Raw genomic sequence first — 23,363 nt, forward strand, 5'->3', positions numbered from 1 at the left:
TTAATTTTGATACTAACATGTTGAATTCGTATATTAAGTCAACCCGGTCTTAATTCGGCCATTGTCTCAATGTTTTCACTTATAACTCGATTAATAAACACCAGAATAGCATGGAGGAAAATTAACACAGCACGCAATTAACGGTATTATATATTTTTGCAGTTATTTTCAGTGTAAGTAAACGCGGGGGCAACGTATTGTCAAATTTTATTTGATTTTTCACTCGTTACGGGCGAGATTTAAGGTTGTTTTTCACTGTTTATGGGTGGAAAACTCGGACTTGTCCTCTTTATAAATGTTTCTGGCGACGGGGACTTAAAAGCTCAGGTTTGGTATATAAAATTATTTATTTTTTGTAAGATTTAAGCGTGCTTGTGAGGTTTAAAAGCGGTCCCACGTCTCGCAGGCAGGGTGGTCGCCGCGAATGGATACGTCCATCCCATTTTCGCGCGATCAATAAAGCTCCCTACCCAGCATCCCTACAGACAATCACAGTACGACTGACGTTAGCGATAAAATGTATTTATAAAAAAAATACTGTGTATGTCGAAATTATCAATGAAATAGAAACTTATAAAACATTTAATAAGAAAAAAAAGAGTTCAAAAAAGAAAAAGTCCAAGCAGGTCCCACCGAGATTTGAACTCGGATCGCTGGATTCAAAGTCCAGAGTGCTCACCATTACACCATGGGACCTCTTATGCAATTAGTCGAAATAGTGATATTGGTCGTTTTAAAGCATATAATTTCCACAAACTTAAATACTTGAAATAAATATATGAAAAATAATTACACTAAATATATTATATAAAAAAATTAATAAGTTTGTAATATTATATGTATCTCAACTGCATAATGAAACATTAAACGGAATGGAATTGTAATGTTTGAATATTATATTAACGCCATCTATGATCATATAGCTACATTAACAACACTCTTTGTTACAGAGTATATCAGCTGTGGAGTATATTAACAGAACAAGAAAATTATGTAGACAAATTTTTAGTAAAATAAATATTAATTCAAGATAACAGTTGCTATGAAATTTTCAAATAATTATTTTTAAAAAATTTGGAACTTATTAATTCTTATCAGATTTTTTCGTAATACCAATACAAACTGCTCTTTTTTTTATGAAGTAACATTATTATGACAGTTTGTCACTGACTTCGCTGTAGTAAGGTTGTCATTTCGTCCATCTATTGAAGAACGTGATAGATGAATGAGAAATAATTAACATTATCGCAGCGAAGCCACTACATAATCTCTATTTCGAAAACGATCGTAAGCCGCAATTTGTCGAACCAGTGTATCCGTTATTAACGCTTCCATACACCGCCATGATCGATGTGGAAAACAAAGATGGCGGAATAATAAGGTGATCATAACCAAACGTTGCGAATTGTGTTAGTTATGTGCTCTAGTGGGCGGAGGTCACAGCGGTGTCGCGGCGCCTGAGCGAGGGGGAGCTCCATGGTCCGGCCGGGGTGATGCCGCCGCGGCCAGCGGCCGGCCGCGCGGCTATGGCGGCTGAAGAAAACCGTCCGCCACTCGCTCTGTTTACCGCCGTGTACGACTACATAGCGCAGGGAGAGGACGAGCTCTCCCTGCGTAGGGGCGAGATCGTCGAGGTCCTGTCGAAAGATGCGAACATATCCGGTGACGAGGGTTGGTGGACGGGTAAAATCGGCGACCGTGTTGGCATCTTTCCCGCGGTCTACGTGACAGAGGAGGACCCGTTAGCCGTCACCTCTGTGATCGGAGATGTGGATCCTCCGCGAGTTTCGTTCTCGGAGCTCAAGCTGGAGGAGGTCATCGGAGTGGGTGGTTTCGGGAAAGTATACCGCGGTTATTGGAACGACGAGGTGGTGGCGGTGAAGGCTGCGCGACAGGACGCTAACGAGGACATTGAAGTGATAAAAGAGAGTGTTCTGCAGGAAGCGAAACTGTTTTGGATGTTGCAGCATGATAATATAGTGTCGTTAAAGGGTGTGTGTTTGGAAGAGCCAAATTTGTGTTTGGTGATGGAGTACGCCCGGGGCGGCCCGTTAAATAGGGTACTGTCCGGGCGCAAGATTCGGCCGGGGATCCTGGTAGATTGGGCCATACAAGTGGCCCGCGGTATGGCCTACCTGCACGTCGATGCGCCGATTTCACTTATCCATCGTGATTTGAAGAGTTCAAACGGTGAGTATTGGCTTAAACTTATTAGTTTATTAGACTAAGCATCCGTAATGATGTAACTATTTATATTAATAAATTATTTTGTTGACTATTCATCTGCATTTTTCAAGCAGTGCTAAATCAAATTATTTGACTTTTCATATAATTTAACATTCATAGAAAATTAAGTGTGCAAATGAGATCAATCACTCGCTATTTGCAATAACAATAATATACTGATTAGAATTTTATAATTAATGTTATACATATTTAATAACCTAAGAAGCAATCAATACAAAATACAAACTGATAATTATATATCACTAGCGGTCCGTCCCTGCTTCGCCCGTGGTACATATTTACGTTTTCACTACATAAGAACCATCCTCGTACTTCAAGGAATATAATAAAAAAAGAATTATTGAAATTGGTCCACCGATTCACATGTGATGCTGTGACAACGTGAAACAGGTTTCATTTTTATATATATATAGATTCATCGCTACGGATTAAAACTCGCGTACTAAAATATTAGCAAAGCAATTGTACTACTTTCTATCTACATATAAGAACACCATAAAGTACAAATGAAAACTCAATTCCAAATTATTATAAGCAAAACTGTGTTATAAGTCATTGCTCTTAACATTGTCAGTGAACCTCCGATAAACTTTTCCTTAAAATTGTTTTATAGCTGTTATAAGTACAGTCACCTTAACTTCCTGTACGCTGTGACAATAGCTCAAACGAACAATTACTGTAAGTAAATAACCTGATAATACATCCTTGGTGGCTTATCAGTGAAGGTTATATCCCTAATGTTATCATGGACAGGAAATAGCATTCCAGTGATAGTAACTGATTATGATTGCATTGTCTGTCTTGAGTGCTGATTAGTATTGATAAGATTCTGATGTAGTTTATAAAAGGAAAAAGGCTATTAGAAAGATTTCAACATACAGATAGTAGAAGATGTGAATTCTTCTGTTCCTTTGTGATGTGGAATTTTCCTTTCACTCTTTGATTTTCTCCTGCGAAAAGTAGTTAATGTACTTGAGTAATTTGAATTTTATCAAACTGTGTGTGAATTAATATCTCAAAAAACAGAGAGAATGGAGGTCATAAAATCTGTAAAATTTAAGATAGATAGTGTATTTATTGTTTAATTTATTCCTTATTAAATTTAACATCATGTATTTAACCCCTCCCTTCTTTTTAATTGTTATGGGGAGATTTTTTTTAAATCTTTTCTTAGCTCTCTACTTTATTCCTACTTTGTTATCATATTATAGAGTTTTATTCTTTGCTTTATTGCGTACAGCAAAGCTTTTTCAAACATTAAAAATTTGCATTAAAAAATTAAGCAAATTATTATATTATATTATGTATTAACATCTGTCTATGATAAAAATATTCAAATTTTTGGAATTAATTTTTCATGACTGAATAAAATAATATGTTGGTACATGCAGGAACTGTCAAATTAAATCATTGCGAGTAGGCCCTCAGCCGCCTCTAGAAACCAACAATAATGCATTAAACTTTTTCACAATACACATTCATAAGTCAGTAACAAGCCTGTCATATTTGCAATGTCACAGGCCCTTATGCAAGACATTGTTCAGCCCACACAAACACACAGTATCACACCTACACTGTGAATATCAATCAAAATTAAAATTTTGTAATGTTTTAAATATTGTTGACCTCTTATTTAGAGAGCCGTAATTAAATTGTATTTTGTAAGTGTATTGTTAGGATAAGATGGTGAAAAGTTGTCGAATTTGATTGGTTATTGGATTGCTTGTATTATAATGTTTTATTTAAAAGTTCAACAAAAAAATTATTTAACGTTTTCTAGGGTTCTACAATGCTTTAATCATTATTTGATTCATTACAAAGTTCTTAGTACTTCCATAAGATTGCTAATTTCTATTTTCATTATGATAATTTGATTCTGTCCTTATTTACGAATTATAACATTTCATGTTTTATTTACTCTTTTCTTCTTTTTACTGCTTTGTTACAATTCGTTTTATCAATACAAAATTCATCTGTTACTCTCATACAAAATCAATTAATACAGTATGAATTAACCCATTGCCACTAACGTAATTTCTTGCCTATCACTGTCCTCAATAAATGCAATATTAAGACGCAATAACCCTTCAGAAGAACGCGGCACCCCGTTGGTTCCCCCCCTCCCCATGACCCAATCAGTTGAAAGCTTCCTGTCTTCCCCTTCCGATAGAAAGGCGCCTAATGCGTTGTTTTCACAGCTTGACGTTGCTAAATCCATGATTTATTTAGCTGTAATAATGCTTTTCTTTTTAGATATGTTTCGTGATGAATCGGATTCTTAAAGGGGTTCGTTGTTTTTAGATATGTACATAGAATAAATACTTATATCGGTTCTTGAATATAATTTTTTTCGCAATGATAGCTTGAATAATACATAAAAATCATCGCGCATTTTTTTATGCACCGCATAAAATAAAACAATACTTCTTTAATTATTATTCACTCAGTAATTAACGTCCCATGTTACCAACAAATTACAATAATCTAGTCAACCTGTCGGGAGCGATTAAACACTTTGTTGAGTTTGTTTCCAAAATATTTAAAACCACAATATTTTACCTATAGCACAGAATAATAACTAGTAGCTAGCTAGCTTTAGCTAAAATATTGCAGTACATGACAGTGAAAAACGTTTCAATACCATTGCCATAGTTTACAAGGAGTAAGTGGCTTTCCTTTCGATTTCCTTCCATATTATGTACACGTAGATGTGTAAAGTTATCGGCTATATGCCGACATAGCTGATTACTTACATATTATCACAATAATAATAAGCTTACACAATATTTTATTAAAGTAAATGTCATAACAGTTACAAAACAACACATGTGTATTATGTATAATAGTTAATTACCAAAATGTATGATACGAATGTAATAAATATGTGAAAGGGGACATTGACAACTTGGTCATTAACCTTTCGGCAAATTATGTTAATAATCAAAAGTACCATTATTGCGTAAATCGTACTGACGCCGATGTGAAAAATTGCATTTTTTGTCTAGTGCTATGTATCGTGGAATATGCTTTAAGAGATCTTATATTCGTAATTTTGCAAGATATAAATATACAAACTTTAAAATCTGAAGAAACTTCAGGTTTATACACAGGTAATGGTAACAATCCAACCGTTGTGAAAGTTCATCTTCTCAAGAACTTTAACAACAAACCTTTTAAGTATTCACTAATCATGAAACTTTGGCAAATAAAATGCAAGGCTCAAAAGCAACTCAACTTTATTCGCCGAGCATTCAGCTTGAAATAACATTGTTTACGAGTTAACATGCCCCCTTATCTCTGTACCCTAATGTCAGTAAATAGGGTACGTACCTACAGCTACATAACTATTGCGAATATACGCACGCACTAGCAATGTATTCAGGGAATGTGTGACGCGTGACATAACAGCCCTCGAACAGCTGGCGGTGTAATAGCTTGCCGCGAAATTCAGGTGCGGGAAGTTGTGGCCAACCTTTTTAATATGTGAATGAATAGACATTTGAAGTCGCGTTATTTGCTTAATTTTTATCTGAAAATCCATTTTAAACTCTGTTGTTATTTAAAATTTAAAAGTACATAGAAGAAGCCGAATTAAACCGCATACAAAAGTTTTAAGTTGTTTAAAAGTTTTGATACCATATCTCCCGTTTGTGTTTGGTGTTAGAATGCATTTCATTGATTTTATACTATACTAGCGGTCCGCCCGCTGTACATGTTTACGTTTTCTCTACATAAGAACCATCCTCGTACTTCAAGGAATATAATAAAAAAAAATTATCGAAATCGGTTCAGCCGTTCTCGAGTTTTGCGCTTACCAACACATTTTGGGATTCATTTTTATATTATAGATTATTGCTCAAATCTTGTATTTAGTAGACAGCATCCACTTTAAAATGACATATAAATAATTTAAAGCGTATCCATACTTTGAAATGAGAAGGCAATTAGCGTCGCAGGTTCTTCAGCCCTGACGCAGCACAGCACGCAAGACGAAATATTTCGCTAAATTAAAGTCGATTTGCATCACCATGTTTGGTGCGAGCGTCGATTTTAGTGACGGCTGATTGTACGTGCCGCAGATGAAATGTAATTTATTATGATTTATTTGGACTTTTTGCGTGTAATAGTGGGCCGACAGTTATTATTATAATCATGCGTGACGGGTTTTTATTTCTGCGAGATTCTTCGTTTTGTAAGCGGGGAATATTGTGGGGAATTTTATGCTCTTCAATTGCTGTTTTTTAACGACATTTCGATGGATATTGGCGAAATAAGTGCCGGTTGTAATTGATACTCCTTAAATTGCATTTGCGGGAATCGTTCAAAACTGACGATTTCATTTATACTTTCTTATAAGGGATAAAAATAAAACAGTAAAAGAATAGGACAGTCGCGGTGGTGAGGGTGAGAATTCACATGTAACTGCTTAGGATGGCAAAATCTAATTGCATATAGGTACTTAGGATAAACGTAATTGTTTAAAATTATACGTTAATTTAATTAGTCTTCCCACTAGTTTTAAGTAATAATTATTTAATTTACGAACTATTCATTTACTTACATTTTGTTATTATGCAAAAGAGAAATCTTCACATAAAAATCTATATCCACTTTCATCATTTTAGTTGTGGCATTTAAAAAAATTCGCCTTTTTGATCGATGTGATTTCCATATAATCGGTACAGACTACAGACATAATGATAAAATAACATTATGGATTATCTAATATTATAATAATTATGGATTATCTTTTTTTGTATTGACTGCTATTCCTTTACTTATTATACCTTACTCCGTTAATTTTATCGCCTCCTCCGAAACAGTATGGTGTAATATAACGCGCCTAATGACGGTACAGGTTCGACACAATGACCGAGTAATCACGGAAACCTTGGTTTATTTTAATGGACTTAATTATTATTACCAAGGTTACGCCATGAGAGTTAATCTTTTGTTTTATTTTGAATACTTTAAAAGGTGGAAAAATAATAATATGTAGTGTGTTATGTGTAGCATATTTATAACTATTGCGTGTTTATTAGCGTTGGCCAAACAACCCCACAGTGGTTATTGATCTCAACTATTGTGACAGACGGTGTGGGTTCGATCCTCACGACAGGAAAATTTTTGTGGAGCAACAATAATTTTTTATTTCTATCTTGAAACGTTAATAAACGATTTTAAATAGCCAGATATATAGTCAAATTGCATGTAATAGATTTTGAATAACGTAGAATAAAGCAAGATGCTCTAATAAAAATAAAGCTTTATTGAAGCCGAACCATGATAGGTTATTTAGTTATTACTACGTGTTTATGATTTGTCTATTTTGCACGGCCTCGTCTAGGCATTAAGATGTCAGCAATTGGCACTCGATAACATGACTTATGCCCGCAGAGATCAGTCGGGTTCAAAACAATAATAAGTAAATTGCGCTAATAAATAACTAAATCGGCTGTTATCGGGTCGAACACGCGTCGTAGTCGTCACGGGGCCGTGGGATTATAGTTGGTAATAATTGTAATTCATGAAATGGGGTGCCCAAGGGCGCCGCGCTGGTCGAAAAGATATAGTTCGGGGGATGTCGCAAAAATGCCTTTAATTAACGTTTTTTGAAGTAGGTAGGTATATTTATTAAGCATGAAAAAGATATCATATACCCACGGTATCCTTTGTGGCACATACGTTTCTGACAAAAAGAAAAAACATTTTTGTTGAAAAAATTATACTTAAATTGCCTAATTTATAATTTAAATATTCATAATGTATGTCTTATTTCTCGTGTTGTTAAGAGGCACGATTTCGATTTGGCATAGCAAAGAAAAAAGCCAATAAATTACTTATTTACATATTTAAAAGTGAAGATTCTCCGTCAATACACATTATAAAATAATGTAGTAGTCAGTGTACGGCATATTTAAAGATATTACGCTGAAATTTGCCGTAGAGCTGCGCACGCGCCTTTATGTCAATATTATGGTAATACTAGATCGGGCGTTTGTTTTACAAGCCATAGGGAAACCCGACTTGTGTTTGTGTTGCTTCACGCTATTTGTAATATTTACATATTGCTCGGGGGCCTTTGTTTTGAACTGAGGTGAAGCGTGGTGGAGCTATGCGCAGGATTTTGATGTTATTACCATGGCAATAATTATTTATTATTGTGGAAGTGAGTATAGAGCTTAGAGCTGAGCTTATAAATTGTTAGGTACTTGGTATACACTTTTCCTATAAATGGTCACATTCCTTTATTTACGAAACGATGAAATTATCTTGTGAGAGTTGAGAGAAGGTAGTCGATATTATCACAGTAGTGCTCATGCGAATTAGAATGAAGTATTTGAGGTATGTAATATGTATGTCTTTATCGGGTACGAGGCGATTTTGGTTTCATCAAATAATCAACAAAGATGCATTATACTGGATAGTATAAACCCATATCTAAATAACTACAAACTAGTTATCAGAATCAAAGCATTTCTAACGATTACCATTTACAATATTAACGTGTTATCAATACAAATCGGGTCTATAGAAAATCATTACCTTAACACATGACACGGTTCATTTTAATCAGGGCGCTCGATAGCATAGCGCAAACTGACCGCTCACCCCATGATAAAGGTCACAGAGACCGCTTCACAGCGAGGCGTCTATTGCGAAATCCTTCGAAAATATCTCGAGCGTTATTGGAAACGGAACGGTACACTCTTCCAGTTCATTAGCCTCGTTATGTCCACCTGAGGTGATCTGAACGTGTACGTGAACGTGCCTAATTGGTCGCGGCACCGTGACGCCGTAATAGCGGCCTTTGTGAATTATGGATTATCGCCTGGTGGAGTACCTACCTACTGAAAGTGTTTCACGTGCGTCTTTTGTTGGTATACATTGGTGACAGGTTTACCCAGGGATATCATTACAATAGTGTCGGGAACATTCAGGTGCCTTCTGAAATAGATAGACAAATGTTTTATAACAATTTTAAAATGTATTCGTATAGGTAGGTAGGTGTGCATTTAATAGAAATTTGTTATTGTGATATTTTGGTGACATTCAAAACGAACATTTGATTTTTTTATTTGAATTGTTTTTTGTGTCGATGATAACAGGTTATCTGTGATTTTTGTAACAATAACAAACCCGAAATAATTGACCTAGAAAACTATTTGACATTAACAACTTGCTGCATCTGCTATCAAATTTAAATATTCCTTTAAAATTGCTGTAATAATAGAAAATTACTTTTCATTGCCGTCTTTTTTACCTACAGCAAAAATTAAGTGAGACAAAATAAACTTAGATTCTTAAATAAATAACGCTTAGCTGTATGCGACACGTGTGATCTGTTTATATAGTAGCTAGGTAATAATATAAGCGACGTCTCGCGTATTAACTCTCGCATACATAAAATACCTAAGCAAGGTCCGTGGGAATATATCTGTTCACAGTAAAAACACGCATTTTCCTAGAATACTCGTCACTACATCTAGGCCATTGTATTATAGGTTTATCGTAATTGTTATCGTGCCGAGTGGGTGGCTTGTTTTGATGCATAATTATTTTAATTATTGATGGAATTGTTTGCATGTAACTTTATAGAAATATGACTATTTTAGACAAGAACCAAGCAAGATATTAGGTACAAGTTTACCTAAAATAATATAGTATGTATAACAAACAGACGTCATTAGGGAAGTTTTTCTTATTTATAGTCTTTGAATTCAATCCGAAAGGCCTGAATTGTGATTTAACAATTATCAAAAACACAACTTGTAAAATTGATGCAATAGGCGTTTTCACAGATTGAAAAATGAATGTTAAATATGTAGGTACCTATATTCAATGAGAACCGTTTCATTATAAATTGAATAGTGTAGAATGTTAATTTTTTTCTATTCTTTATAATTTTATATTTATAAAGCATTTGAATGCCATTAAACCAAAAATATCAAATTCAACAGTGTAGAATGTTATATTGTAGATAGTTCATACAATATTATAAGATTCGTTTGTTCATTGTCGTTTATATGTTTTTTTTCTGTTAGCTGCCGAGGTTAATTAATTATTTATTTTACTATCATGGTCGTTTGTGTCTGTATTTAATGGTGATTGTATTTACGTTTATTGCTACTCATTAGAAGCCAATCGTATTGGGCTTGTTACTTTATTAGACACTAGGTTTCCCACCCGCGGCTTCGCCCGCGCAGTCAAATAAAAATCCGCATAGTTCCCATTCCCGTGGGATTTACGGGATTGCGTCATTTTCCCGGGATAAATAGTAGCCTATGTCCTTGCTCGGGTATCAAAATATCTCCATACCAAATTTCATGAAAATTGGTTCAGTAGTTTAGGCGTGATTGAGTAACAGACAGACAGACAGAGTTACTTTCGCATTTATAATATTAGCATGGATTAGACATATTCACAATATGTAGAATTACTTTAAGTTGAAGTGATTGAAGTTTAGACTTCGTTTACCTAATAATTAATTCAATAATAAAACTGCAATATTGTAATTTGTAATATCCCTCGTAAATACACTTAATAAGTACCTCACAAAAGGTATATTTAATGAATATTTCCTAATATGTCATACAGTACCAGTTTTATTCATAGTAGGTGGCTTTTGTAAAAAAATAATATTTCATGTAATTCCTCCAATGATCAAAAGAAAACGTGAAACTGTGACGAATTGAATAATAATGGTCATAATATAAAGTATGGGTAAAACCCGGCGTTATCTGCCCCACTTATTCAATGCATGTATATGACGATAAGTGCTATTTTGATTGGTATATTGCAGTGCATTAAATTTTACTAATTATACAATGTAACTGATGTTTAACTATACCCTACTTTAGGCGCGGGTCAAACACAAGCGGCGCGGGCGCGGGCGTGCCACAAGCGCGCCTCTTCAATCTGTTTTGCACCACGTCCTTCTTCTACATTTTGTATGAAAGAATTTTGGAAAGGCGGCGCAACCGTGGCACTACCGTAGCGTGCCGTCTCAACGCCTTTCCAAAATTCTTTCATACAAAATGTAGAAGAAGGACGTGGTGCAAAACAGATTGAAGAGGCGCCCTTGTGGCACGCCCGCGCCCGCGCCGCTTGTGTTTGACCCGCGCCTTAGGTATCTGATGTAATAACTAATAAGTAATACATTGTTTTGAGCTACAATGACCACTGACCTAATTCGTACGGATCTTTATAAAATTTATATTTGAGTAAAAGCTGAGCTACGGATTCGTACTTATTACTTTTATTATACTTTATAATTTTTTAAATCAGTTACGTTAGGTAAATGTATTTATTTCTAGCGTTTAAATATTTGATAGATTGTAATTTTTCACAGGTCCTATACTAGGAACTATATCGTATGCTGGTTTTATAAATGGCTAGGTTCATGATGATGACAAATATACCACTCGACATTATACTATTAGACGAACAATTTAGAAGTCAGTTTTGATATTAATGTTTTGATTCGTAGCCAAAATACATCATCCTCTGAAATAACTGTGCCTGTCCGTGACTCAATCACCTTAAGTGATGGAAATCATGGTGATTCACTTTCCATTAGTCTTCCTGCTGGACTGAATCATTACATCTTCTAGGATTGTGCTGTATTCCTTGTGATTTTGATATGAAGTCATGTTACTTGTGTTTATGGGCGATGGTGACTACATAACATCTCTTGATGATTATGATTATGAAGTTATAAATCTGCCCCCCTAGTCAAGTGGCTTTCTGTTAGCGTAGCGTTCAATAGAATAGACTACGAATGTATGAGATTGACGTAACCTGTAGATACGTTTATCTGCAGCCTATGTCAATCTCATACATTCGTAGTCTATTCTATTGAACGCTACGCGAACAGAAAGCCACTTGACTAGGGGGGCAGGCCCACCTGTTCAATTAATTGCTCCTCCAAAAATGTAAAAGAAATAGCTTTCCTAAAAGACGTTGTCTTTTCTTCCAGTGCATCTGCAATCCTGAGAATTTTAAAAAATTAAAATTTAACACTGCGTTATTTAATGTAACTGACTTGAGCCTGGTCCATTTCTATTATAAACGAAACAATAGTGGTATGGTGTGGTGTGACTTTCAAAGCGATAGCTATCGATTACCAAGCTGCTAAGGCTTAGTAGCTTGCTATATGGGGGAGTGCCTAGCCCACATTTTATTGACAAACAGTTCTATAGTTCAGGATTTTAATTATAGCTGTGTTTAGTATTTTCAAATGCAATATACACCAAATCTAGTATTGTTTATTTTTATATTGCGGCCAAATGTTTTTATATCTTTTTCTTTTCACTACTTAACTTCGATTTATATTATGTGCAAACAATTCCTTCCGATCTGTTAATATTCCTTAAGAATACCATCAGAAATCTTGTACTATAAGTTACCTCGGATTTCAAAACATTACATCACTATCATTCAAAGTCCACAAATGCGTACATCTGCAGTTTATTCTCTATAACGTATTTTCGCAATTTTATAGCAAAACGAATACGCAATGCGAAATCGCAGTGTCATCGTGACGTATGGCCATCGCGACACCGTTCACGGTCATCGACCTTGATACTGAAAACTGTGTTTTTTGTATGTTTGTTTGTTTTTAACAGTGCGCTCCAAACAATGCCGCTTTGTGAGCTTTATGCGCGCGTGAAGTTTGAACGTGCTAATGAAAATTGAATCAATGTTATAAAAAAATATATTAAGCGTACTTAATTCATAATATTTCAAGTTTTCTGAATTCATGACAAGGTTTAATTGCTTTTTTTTTTGTTTTAACACAACTTGATTGTTATTTCTTACACTTTCTTAAATTAAAATTCTAGTTCTACCATATATTTTTAACTACCTACATATTAACATACTCGTTTATCTAAAAAAAGACGAATATGATAATTTTTTTTTCGAATTAGTATGAAATATTTCATGTGTGTTGGGAAATAATAAAAAAAACAGCATAATAAAAATACGGTGATCACACCAAATTGAGATTATTTTTTATATGTAAGTATATAATTATTGAAAAAACTTATTCATTCCATTTAATTAACTATGTATTTTTTGTAGAATAACGTATGTAGGTACCTTATTCTTATCTTATATATTATATACATATATACTAGCTTTCCGCCCGCGGCTTCGCCCGCGTTTTCAAAGAAAAACCCGTTCCCGTAGGATTTCCGGGATAAAATCTATCCTATGTCCTTTCTCGGGTATCAAAATATCTCTACATCAAATTTCATGCAAATTGGTTCAGTAGTTAAGGCGTGATTGAGTAACAGACAGACAGACAGAGTTACTTTCGCATTTATAATATTAGTATGGATATCTTATCTTATATATATAAAGTCTTAAAATCGAAATTAATAATTAAAAGCAATTGGATTGTAGATATTCTTGTTTATTCATTAGACAATTTCTCAATATCCGTTATCTCCATTGCAAATTATAACAATACAATTAATTATTATTTAGAAACCTACAGAGTACAAATACAGCAATCAGACCATATTTGAAAAGTTTTCGTGTCCGTTTGCTGTAGTATAGTATAATAGCTAAATTGTTAGAGTTGATAGTAAATATATTCTCATTCTAATTGCGTGAAAGTATATTTGTTACTCAATCTCGTAAAAATAGAGGTATGTATTATGAACATTAATAATACCATAGGCGACACGGGAATTCACGTTTTGTAATATTTACTTTGTAGGCTTGTAGAGCGAAGAAATTGTTTACTGATGATGTTTCCTTTAATTTGAGGAGGAGTGATTAACGAAATAATAATAAAGCTTTGTCTTAAATTTGTAAAAAAATATATTTTTATTATATTATTGAACGCTTTTCCTTACATTTAGTGAGCTTGATGGCGGGCAGCCTAGGCACAGAAAAATAGAACCAAAAAAATCGCGCTATTAAACATACAAGGGTAGCATTATCTAACAAAAGCAATGAAGATGTTTCACCTACATTCACTAAACATCAGCCTAACACGTACAGTAGAGGCTACAAGACACAAGTAGATAATGCTGCGATCGGCGCGTGCGACCGTGACCCCCAGTGCGGCAGTGCCTAGCTCCAACTGGCACCGCTTTTCCGTGCTAGCGATCTGATTGAATAACCTCTTTAAAGGCTTATTAGACCACCCAATTTTTAGGGACCCTAACCCTAACTAAGAGTGGTGTAATAAGACTTAGGGAGTTAGTGTCCCGATTTAGCGCGATCGGGTCTGCCCGATCTGCCTAGCTCCCTAAGCGCCCTGCAGATTGGGTAATGTAATAACGTTTAGGGCGGTTAGGGAGCTCAGTTGCCGCGCGACTAGTGCGTGGAGTGGCTGCTTTTGTTTGTAAGGTATCACCAAACTTCCCTACTACAGGTTTATATAACTTAAAAGGGAAGTTCCAAATGTTTGTGACCACACCGCGTGTTAACAAATAAATAAATTGTTTAAATAAATTGTCTAATTGTTTTAAAACTCAACAAGTGTTCAAATTGTTCTGCACCTACTCTAATTAATTCATTAAAACTCCCGGTTCAAACACGCTTAGTATTTGCATATTTGAAAGCTTTTCACGTAACCGCAAATACTCGTTCACCCAGATCTTTCTCTTCTTTCTTTTTTTAATATTTGTTATTGCGACAACGGTTGCCACTGCTACAGCAACTTTTTGAAGTTTTGATACTGACGACGGCATAATGTAAAATGCAACAATACGTTTATCTCTCTAGACATTCGGGTATAAACTGAGTTAGGGCCCAATTCGCAGAGAAGTGTAATAAGCGCCACACTAACACGTACACGCCCACCCTGGATGCAGGGCCCTTCATATCGGGTAGTGTAATAAGCCTTTTAGTTTGGTAAAAGATAGGCTTTTTAATCATTATGTTTCGTGTTGGTTGAGACAGTTGTTTAAGCCCAATAGATGGTGGGCTGTCCCTGAACACAAAACCGAGAAAAGATGATTGGAAGTATATAACTGTACGCAAAATTTGGTAAAAGATAGGAATAGGATAGGATAAAGAGAAAATTAAGTAGATGTTGTTAATTGTTTTATTTTTAAACATTCGCAATTTTCTATAGAATTCGTAACAGGGCTCTAAACTTAATACGTGTCTATGTTTCAATTAATCGATCACATTACATATTCTATAATCTATAGAAACATGAAGTTCCCGAACTAAACAAAAGTTTCTACTATACAACAACAAACGACACACACACATGCGATAATTCGAAAGCCCAGCGAGTTTGTTAAACATTGTTAGCGGCGTGTAGTTAGTTACCTTGCCCTAGTGTTTCATTAGGGTACAAGATACCGCCCACATGCTCTGTTGTGTTCTGACGTATTACTTTACGTAAATCTTTTGATAGTAAAGCTGATGAGTTGGTTTGAACGCGCTCACCTGAGGAGCTATTGTTTCGAATTAAAGGTATTTTTGTGTTTGATAGTCAATTTATCGAGGTAGGCTACTAACAAGCTAAGGAGCGGAGAAGCACTGAAAATTTAAGAAAGCGGGAGAAATATTCCATTTCAGAGCAGACGAAGTTGCGTGGGTCAACTTGTTTCGCATAGTAGCATATAATATGTAAAGGGAAATATTGAGGCTCACAAGGACGGTTTAAATGCATGAGAAAAACATGTTCCGAAACTAAAATGTATAAAAACTAGATTAGAGATTGTGTCTGTAAACAGATCTGATACGCATCAGTTGGGTAATTGAGCTTCTTGGTTTTACTGTTCGTGACTACAGCTAGGTTTTAAGACCTAAATTGTCTCATGCAAGATAATATGTTTATACTAGCTACCCGCTCGCGACCTCGTCCACTTTGTCTTAAACCTAATAAATTATATACCTTCCTCGAGAATCACTATCTATTCAAAAACCGCATCCAAATCTGTTGTGTAGTTTTAAGTATACAGACACACAGACGCGGACGACGGAAAGCTACTTTGTGTAGAGATGCTAGAAGTGGAATTAAACCAGAAGTGAATTGACCAACTTGTACTGAATAAGTGCTTATAATCCATCGTAATGTATTTAATTCCAAAGAGGGTTAATAACGCCGCGGCTTATTTTCGTATCGCAATAGTTAAACATTATTGGTCTCGTAAAACGAATTAAAAGCTACACTGGGTCTGGGGCGTTAAAATAACTTTCCCGGCCAAGTCGTAACCGATGCAGTGTCGTTTGCCAAAGTTTAATGAGACGGTGTCAATGACCGCTGTTACACTAAATTAACGTCAGCTGATATTCGTAGAATCGAATTGTGATCTTTATGTTTATTGTTACTTTTATTAAAAAAAATTGATCCTTTTGGATTTATTTTGATGTAAATCTTTGTGCGTAGAGTTGTTTTGTACGTAATTAGGAGGTGATGATACATTTATACATATCGCTGTTTTTAGATGACAATATAGATTTGTCGATTATACTATGTTTCATCGCGATACGCAGGCAAAAATCGTTTGGAATAAGATGATATTGAATAAAATAAAGTTTTCTCTGAATATGTTAATTGAATGAAAGACAAATTAATAATCTTGAATTTATTTTGATGATTCTTTATCAGTAGAATAATACGTTATTCTTCAATGCCATAAAGTTACATTTTTATTAGGTTTCACCCGACCGGGGCGGGATCCAGCAATTACTTAGATAACATAGTTAATTTCTGTAATATCTATGTATCTAAATGGTGTAATAATTGATGGCTCTTAATAATAATAATAATCTATACGTGAAGTCGGAATGTGGAAATAAAGATATTCGTATATAATCTTGAGATAAGCTATGAAGTAGGCGATGAAAATTCCAAGCTTGAACGACTAATGGTTGATTTTGTTTACGATATTGAAGGCAGTGTTAGAAATTATAGGTCTTTATAATAATCGAAACTCATAATTGTAATAGTTCACATAATAAAAGAGAAATAATAGCAAGGAGATGAAGTTATCGTAATGTTTTATTTGTGCCACCATTTCCCGGAAAGTGTTAAATGTACGATCAAGGGCGTCTGAATTTGGGAGGGTCAGTTTTAAATTTGTTACATTATGATTAGTACTTTACAACGGGATCTTTACAGGTAGGTAATAAATGTGATCTGCATGAATAGGTAACTGAAGGACAATGTAACTTTCGCATTCATTTATTAGTTAGTATGTTAGTTCGTATATTATAGGATAATACGTAACAAGCTAGCAACCGCACTAGTAGAAGTGCATGAGATATAAACATCCGTGTAGTCCGGTTTTGTGTCGCGTAACGTGTCCTTAGCCTATCCGTTACCAATAGGGTTGTCGAACAATATTTATATCTTTTTGCAAATTTTAAATCCATAGTGTTATGTTGTACTGTCGCTCACGGTAGATTTTCTGAGAATCACTACATAGTATAAAACAAAGTCGCTTTCTCTGTCCCTATTTCCCTATGTCCCTTTGTATGTTTAAATCTTTAAAACTACGCAATGGATTTTGATGGGGTTTTTTTTAATAGATAGAGTGATTCAAGAGGAAGGTTTTAGTATATAATTTATTAGGTTTTAGACAAAGCGGGCGAAGCCGCGGGCGGTAAGCTAGTTACTTATATTTTTATTTTTAAATTATGTTTTTGATTAGGTCTATGTAGCCACAGTATTAAAATTAATAAAAAGGTGAGGTTGAGTGGTTTGCACGAAATGATAAGTTGTAAGGCAGAGTTTCTTGTTCTTTACGACATTAATGCCAAATGTAGTTGTTATTATTAAAATATTAAGTGATGTTTCGCAGCCCTAATACCAATCAAGTTTTCGCCTAAACTTTCAATAATTCCCACGACATCTTAAGCTGTACCTAATGTAATTGAGAAGGTCGTATCATTGCTCGGAATGCTATTAAATATAGGTTTTAGAATTTTAATATTCAACACTTAATTTAGACTACTTCCTATGGTCGGTTTTAACAGGATGTTATATATTGCAAATCGACCGGAGATCGCTTGTTTCGTGTCTGATTTTGTCTGGTCATTTCATTTGTTTATTTATATCTTGTAGGTACGTATATTTTGCATTGAGATGACTTCTGTAAAATGCTATGTAGATCGCGTAATACAATATCACCAGTAAAACATTATAGTTTATTATTTACATAGTTAGATACATACTACCATATTGTATAAAATGTTTAATATTTAGATGAGCTTTTGTACGTATCTTTAGCGAGCTTTTTGATCTCAGTAACAAATTTAATCTTTTCTTTTTTCATGATAGATATACAGGCATAGATATATAGGTCGCCTACAGTTTCCTATGTACCAAATCAATACGATCACATATCTATCAATATTAATCTAATAAATATATGTATACGATTGATGCTTCTCAAATGTGACACGTCGATGGATATCTCATAAGCGGCTCAGACGCCTCGTCTCGGCGAGGGATCAAACGTTCCCGTTCCCCGGACGTTGATCCCGGCGCGTGGGAATTAATTATTTTCTTGTGCGGAACTCTAACTGTCTTACTGGCGACGATTTGTGTTGGATGGTGGTGTTTTTGTGCTTGGCTTTCGTACATGGTGTGGAGATTAGAGCTGTGTAGATGTGCAGTGCATAGCGTAGTTAACAGAACAGTTCACAATTTTTTAAGAAGATTGTCATGTTTTCTTGCTAGTGTAGGTATGAATATGCTCTTATTAAAGTATTGAACTACAACAGACAGTTAACAAAAAAGATATCTTCTACTCGAAATATTTCAAATTTAATCAAATAATTAGTAGCTAAATACTAATTACATTTTTCTACCCACTTCGTTATTACCTACTGGCCAATTTATTTAATTAAGGCCCGATTTTTCAATCCTTAGTTAAAACTTACCCGTCCAATAAAGTATTACACGATAATATTAAAATGTCACCTATAAACTGTCAAATAAAGGCAAGAAGAAAATATTTTTGAAATGGTAGTTTAATACGTTATTGGAAGAATAAGTTTTAACCAACGATTGAAAAATCAGCCCTTACAGTTGTATACTTAAACGTCTTATAAGTGTGAAAAACAAAGTATGAAAAAAACAGCTGTTTCCTTCCCAAGGACTACTGACAGTATACACGACACAGCAGAGGTGATCGACCAACACTTTTCCGAACTGTTTATATCATTCTATTTATAACTATGTATACATTTTATTAGCACCGCAGTTGATACGTTCTATTAACGACGACCATAATGGTCCAGAAACGATAAATATTTATAACAGATTATACATAACTTATTGCCTTTTCTCGGCGTCCATATTGAGCTAATGCTATTCTTCATGTATTTACATTGGTGGAGTGTGTCCGGAACGAGGCTGAGAGATCTGCTGCTGAGTTGAACCTTAGATTGTTGGGCAATGTTAATGTTTTTTTGGCGCTTCCTTCTTCAAAGGAAGCTAGATTTATTTACAAAATTGTTAATCTTGGTATTAAGCGTAGATAGTTGTTTTTTGTAATGCCAATGAGGGTGGCATGATCATGTTTGATCAAACCCTCGTTAATAAAATAAAGATTTAAAAAAAATGTATTTACATTTATAAATGTAAACTTTACAGACGTATGGTGAAGACTATGTAAAATTAACATTGTTGTAACTTGTTGGGTAATAATTGTTGATTAAGGAAAAACTATGTGTTATTTTGGTACCGCAGTATTATTTGTAACACAAATATAACGTAATAACGCAGATTACAGTTTAATGATGTTGATGTTTGGTAAAATTATGAAATTAATTTATTAGATAAACAATAAACATGTAACATACCTAATAATAGAAGGTTTCTCTACATTATAGCGCTGTTTTATTTTAATAATAAATTAAATTAAATACAATCCGTTTTATATCTATAATAGTTATAAAAATGAATCCCAAAATGTGTTGTTAAGCGCATAACTTGAGAACGGCTGAACCGATTTCGTTAATTCTTTTTTTATTATATTCCTTGATGTACGAGGATGGTTCTTATGTAGAGAAAACGTAAACATGTACCACGGGCAAAGCCGGGGCGGACCGCTAGTAAATAATAAATTCTAGATATTATTTGGCCTTAATTTTTCTCGTTTAACAATGATTGTGTTCAAACGTCAAACATGGATTATTATATTGTACTACATCGATGTTCATTAGCGGTGTTACCGTATACGGCTAAACGGATTAAGAGTAGATTTACACTGGGTGACTGCATAGCTACGTGTATTTGTTTTTGAACGGTTAATTAATATTAAAATTAGAATAGACGTAGAGTTTTGATAAGATCTTTTATATCGAGATAGATACAAGTATCTCTGTATGGTTATAAACAAAAGGGTTAGGTCACTTATTATAGTCTTTCAAAGATGTATCACGTTTATCTACTTGTTTTTAAGCTATTGCATAGCTTCTATCGCGGGCCTTGAGCGCGGGGTCCGAATCGAGAAATTCCGTAACGAAAAAACCTCACGCTCCCCACTTCGACGGGCTCGGAGGTGTGGCTTGAAGGCATGCTATGCATTAGCTTTACCGCGGCAGTCCCCGAGTGCCACACGTCTTTTTTTATACAATAAAAAAATAAAATAAAATAAATAATACTTATCAATGTTTGCAGTTTTTTACACGTTCAAGTTTACCAAACCTTAAATAATGCAACCGCGCGACAGACGCATATAGTGTACGAACAACATTAAGGCCTTCCGAATATTATAAATCTCAATACGTCGTTATAATGCTTGTAACTTTAATAATGTCGTTGATATTATAATATTTAAAGCGTGGGCGTTTAATCGGACCCGTGTCTGGCGCCGGCGCAATCTGTGGTGAATAAGTTTTTAACTAAATATAGGAAATATACGAGAGTTATCAATATAATGAATATTTATATAAATAACTGTTCATTTTCTGTATACATATTTATACAAACCGTTATAAAACGGATACCTAAATAATTAACCTTTTAAATGACAACTACTGCATACTGATAGGTTAAACTTTCATTATAATATGTTGTGTTCATTGAAAAGTACCTTAAAATAATCTAATATCACGTAAAAACTACTGAACCGATTACAATGAAATTTAGCACACATATAGAGGGTAACTTGGATTAACACATAGGATAGTTTTTATCCCGGAAATCCCACGGGAACGGGAACTATGCGGGTTTTCCTTTGCAAACGCGGACGCGAAGCCGCGGGCGGAAATCTAGTGTATAATATATTATGATAAATAGTTGAAAATTTCTAACGTTAACTTACTACGAAATTTTCAACTATTTTTAATAATGTTAATGTATCTTAAAGCCATGGTAAACACGTTAAATTCATAAAATTTTTGCCATCCACATGCGTGGGAGTTGAACTGTACACAGGCGCCGGCGCAACCGCAGAAACGTATTCGTTTCGAGATCATTAATCACCTATCAGTTATTCAGTAATACAGCTTTGTGTTAAGGGGGCGCATAAAGCAAAATAACCAATCTTCTATTAGATGATACGTGTAATATGCAAGACCTAATCTAAAAAATAAAATATATATCAAACTAGATGATATGTTCAACGATTCTGTTTAATCAAAAACATAAAATATTAAAATTTACTCGATAAAAAAAAATCACCAAGTTAGCTCTAATTTTCACACTTTTACGTTTTCTACTTGACATGGTAATACTTATTATGATTTTTTTTTCATAAACAATTATATTAAAACATTTGCAAGATATTTGTCAGAGCATTTTGTGTAATTACTTTTAGTTTTGGTTTTATCTGCGATAAACCACTTTTATCGTGACAAAATCAAACGTTTATCTCGAGAAAAAAAGAGCGCCAAAAGTGGTTTATCGCAGATAAAACCAAAACTAAAAGTAATTACACAAAATGCTCTGACAAATATCTTGCAAATGTTTTAATATAATTGTTTATGAAAAAAAAAATCATAATAAGTATTACCATGTCAAGTAGAAAACGTAAAAGTGTGAAAATTAGAGCTAACTTGGTGATTTTTTTTTATCGAGTAAATTTTAATATTTTATGTTTTTGATTAAACAGAATCGTTGAACATATCATCTAGTTTGATATATATTTTATTTTTTAGATTTGGTCTTGCATATTACACGTATTATCTAATAGAAGATTGGTTATTTTGCTTTATGCGCCCCCTTAACATTGTGAAGTAGAAATATGTTTAAATGTAACATAGTATGCATTTAATCTTATTATAGTTACCAAAGTAACGATTTTTTAACTTGTGATTTGAGTGTGTGAAAATTTTCATTCGTTGGGAAATTGTAATGTAAATAATTACCTAAACTCAGAATTTATATTCATATTTGTAGCTAGCCGATACGAAGTCCTAAAACTTTGTTTTGTGTAAGGGGTAAAATGTCACCTAAAAATCTCTCTTTCCAGTGAAGGTACATACGTTAAGCCGAAAGACGGACAGCACAATAAAAAAAAAGACGGGTTGCACTCCGGGAGTGCCGGCAGAAGTGAAAACTTGATTATTAACGTTGAGCATGTTTGATATTTTGGAATGGTATCCGTCTTACGCTTTTTCGATCAGGTCACGTGTCCTGACGCGAGTTTAAGATTTTATGCCCATTACAGAAAAAGTGCTCAACGCCGCTAAAGAAGTTTTCACTTCAAAAAATCATCCAGGTAAAAATAATTACAATTTTAATACCAAATATATTAGCACTCAGTTAGAAATTACCTTTAGATTCTGTACTTTGTAGGGAATAAAATTAGCGACGACAAACAAACATAAACAAAGCTTAAAATATAAAGACAATTTACAAAGACCGGCACGGTGTTTGTAAACATCCACTGCGAGAACTTTGTAAGGTTCATTCAACGCGTTGGAAGCAAGTTGCCATACAGAGGACCCGCTCTTCATGGATGTCGGATGTGGAGCTTTCCTGTTCCTTCTCGCTTTTTTAGATAATATATACATAAACCTATGCTCTGTAGCTAGGTAAGGTCGATTGTGCTCTCTTATGTCATAGAAAATGTAGGTATCTTTTTGTAGGGAATAATTGGGTAATAAAAGAAGCCCTCATTGATGTTTGTGTATCGAATCTTACACATAGTTATAAACTTTTATTTCTTAAAAGTAGAAGA

At 34.3% G+C, this 23,363-nt stretch overlaps 1 protein-coding gene and 1 non-coding gene across 2 annotated transcripts in view; one reads left to right on the forward strand and one right to left on the reverse strand.

Moving 5' to 3' along the window:
- Positions 1 to 624: 624 nt before the first annotated feature.
- On the reverse strand, positions 625 to 696 carry TRNAQ-UUG (transfer RNA glutamine (anticodon UUG)). Its single transcript has one exon. It is a non-coding gene; the product is annotated as a tRNA-Gln (tRNA).
- Positions 697 to 1,167: 471 nt separating this feature from the next.
- The window catches only part of slpr (mitogen-activated protein kinase kinase kinase slipper), a 54,652-nt gene continuing 32,456 nt past the window's right edge, over positions 1,168 to 23,363 (forward strand). The window contains exon 1 of the mRNA XM_089697640.1: positions 1,168 to 2,190. Coding sequence (XP_089553766.1) covers positions 1,494 to 2,190 — 697 coding nt within the window. The 5' untranslated portion in view covers positions 1,168 to 1,493. The remainder of the gene's footprint in view (positions 2,191 to 23,363) is intronic.

This window comes from Colias philodice, chromosome 7 (genome assembly GCF_061535455.1).
Source record: "Colias philodice isolate Cphi_HAF_F1 chromosome 7, ilColPhil1 Martin Lab GWU primary, whole genome shotgun sequence".
NCBI classification, from domain to species: Eukaryota; Metazoa; Arthropoda; class Insecta; order Lepidoptera; family Pieridae; genus Colias; species Colias philodice.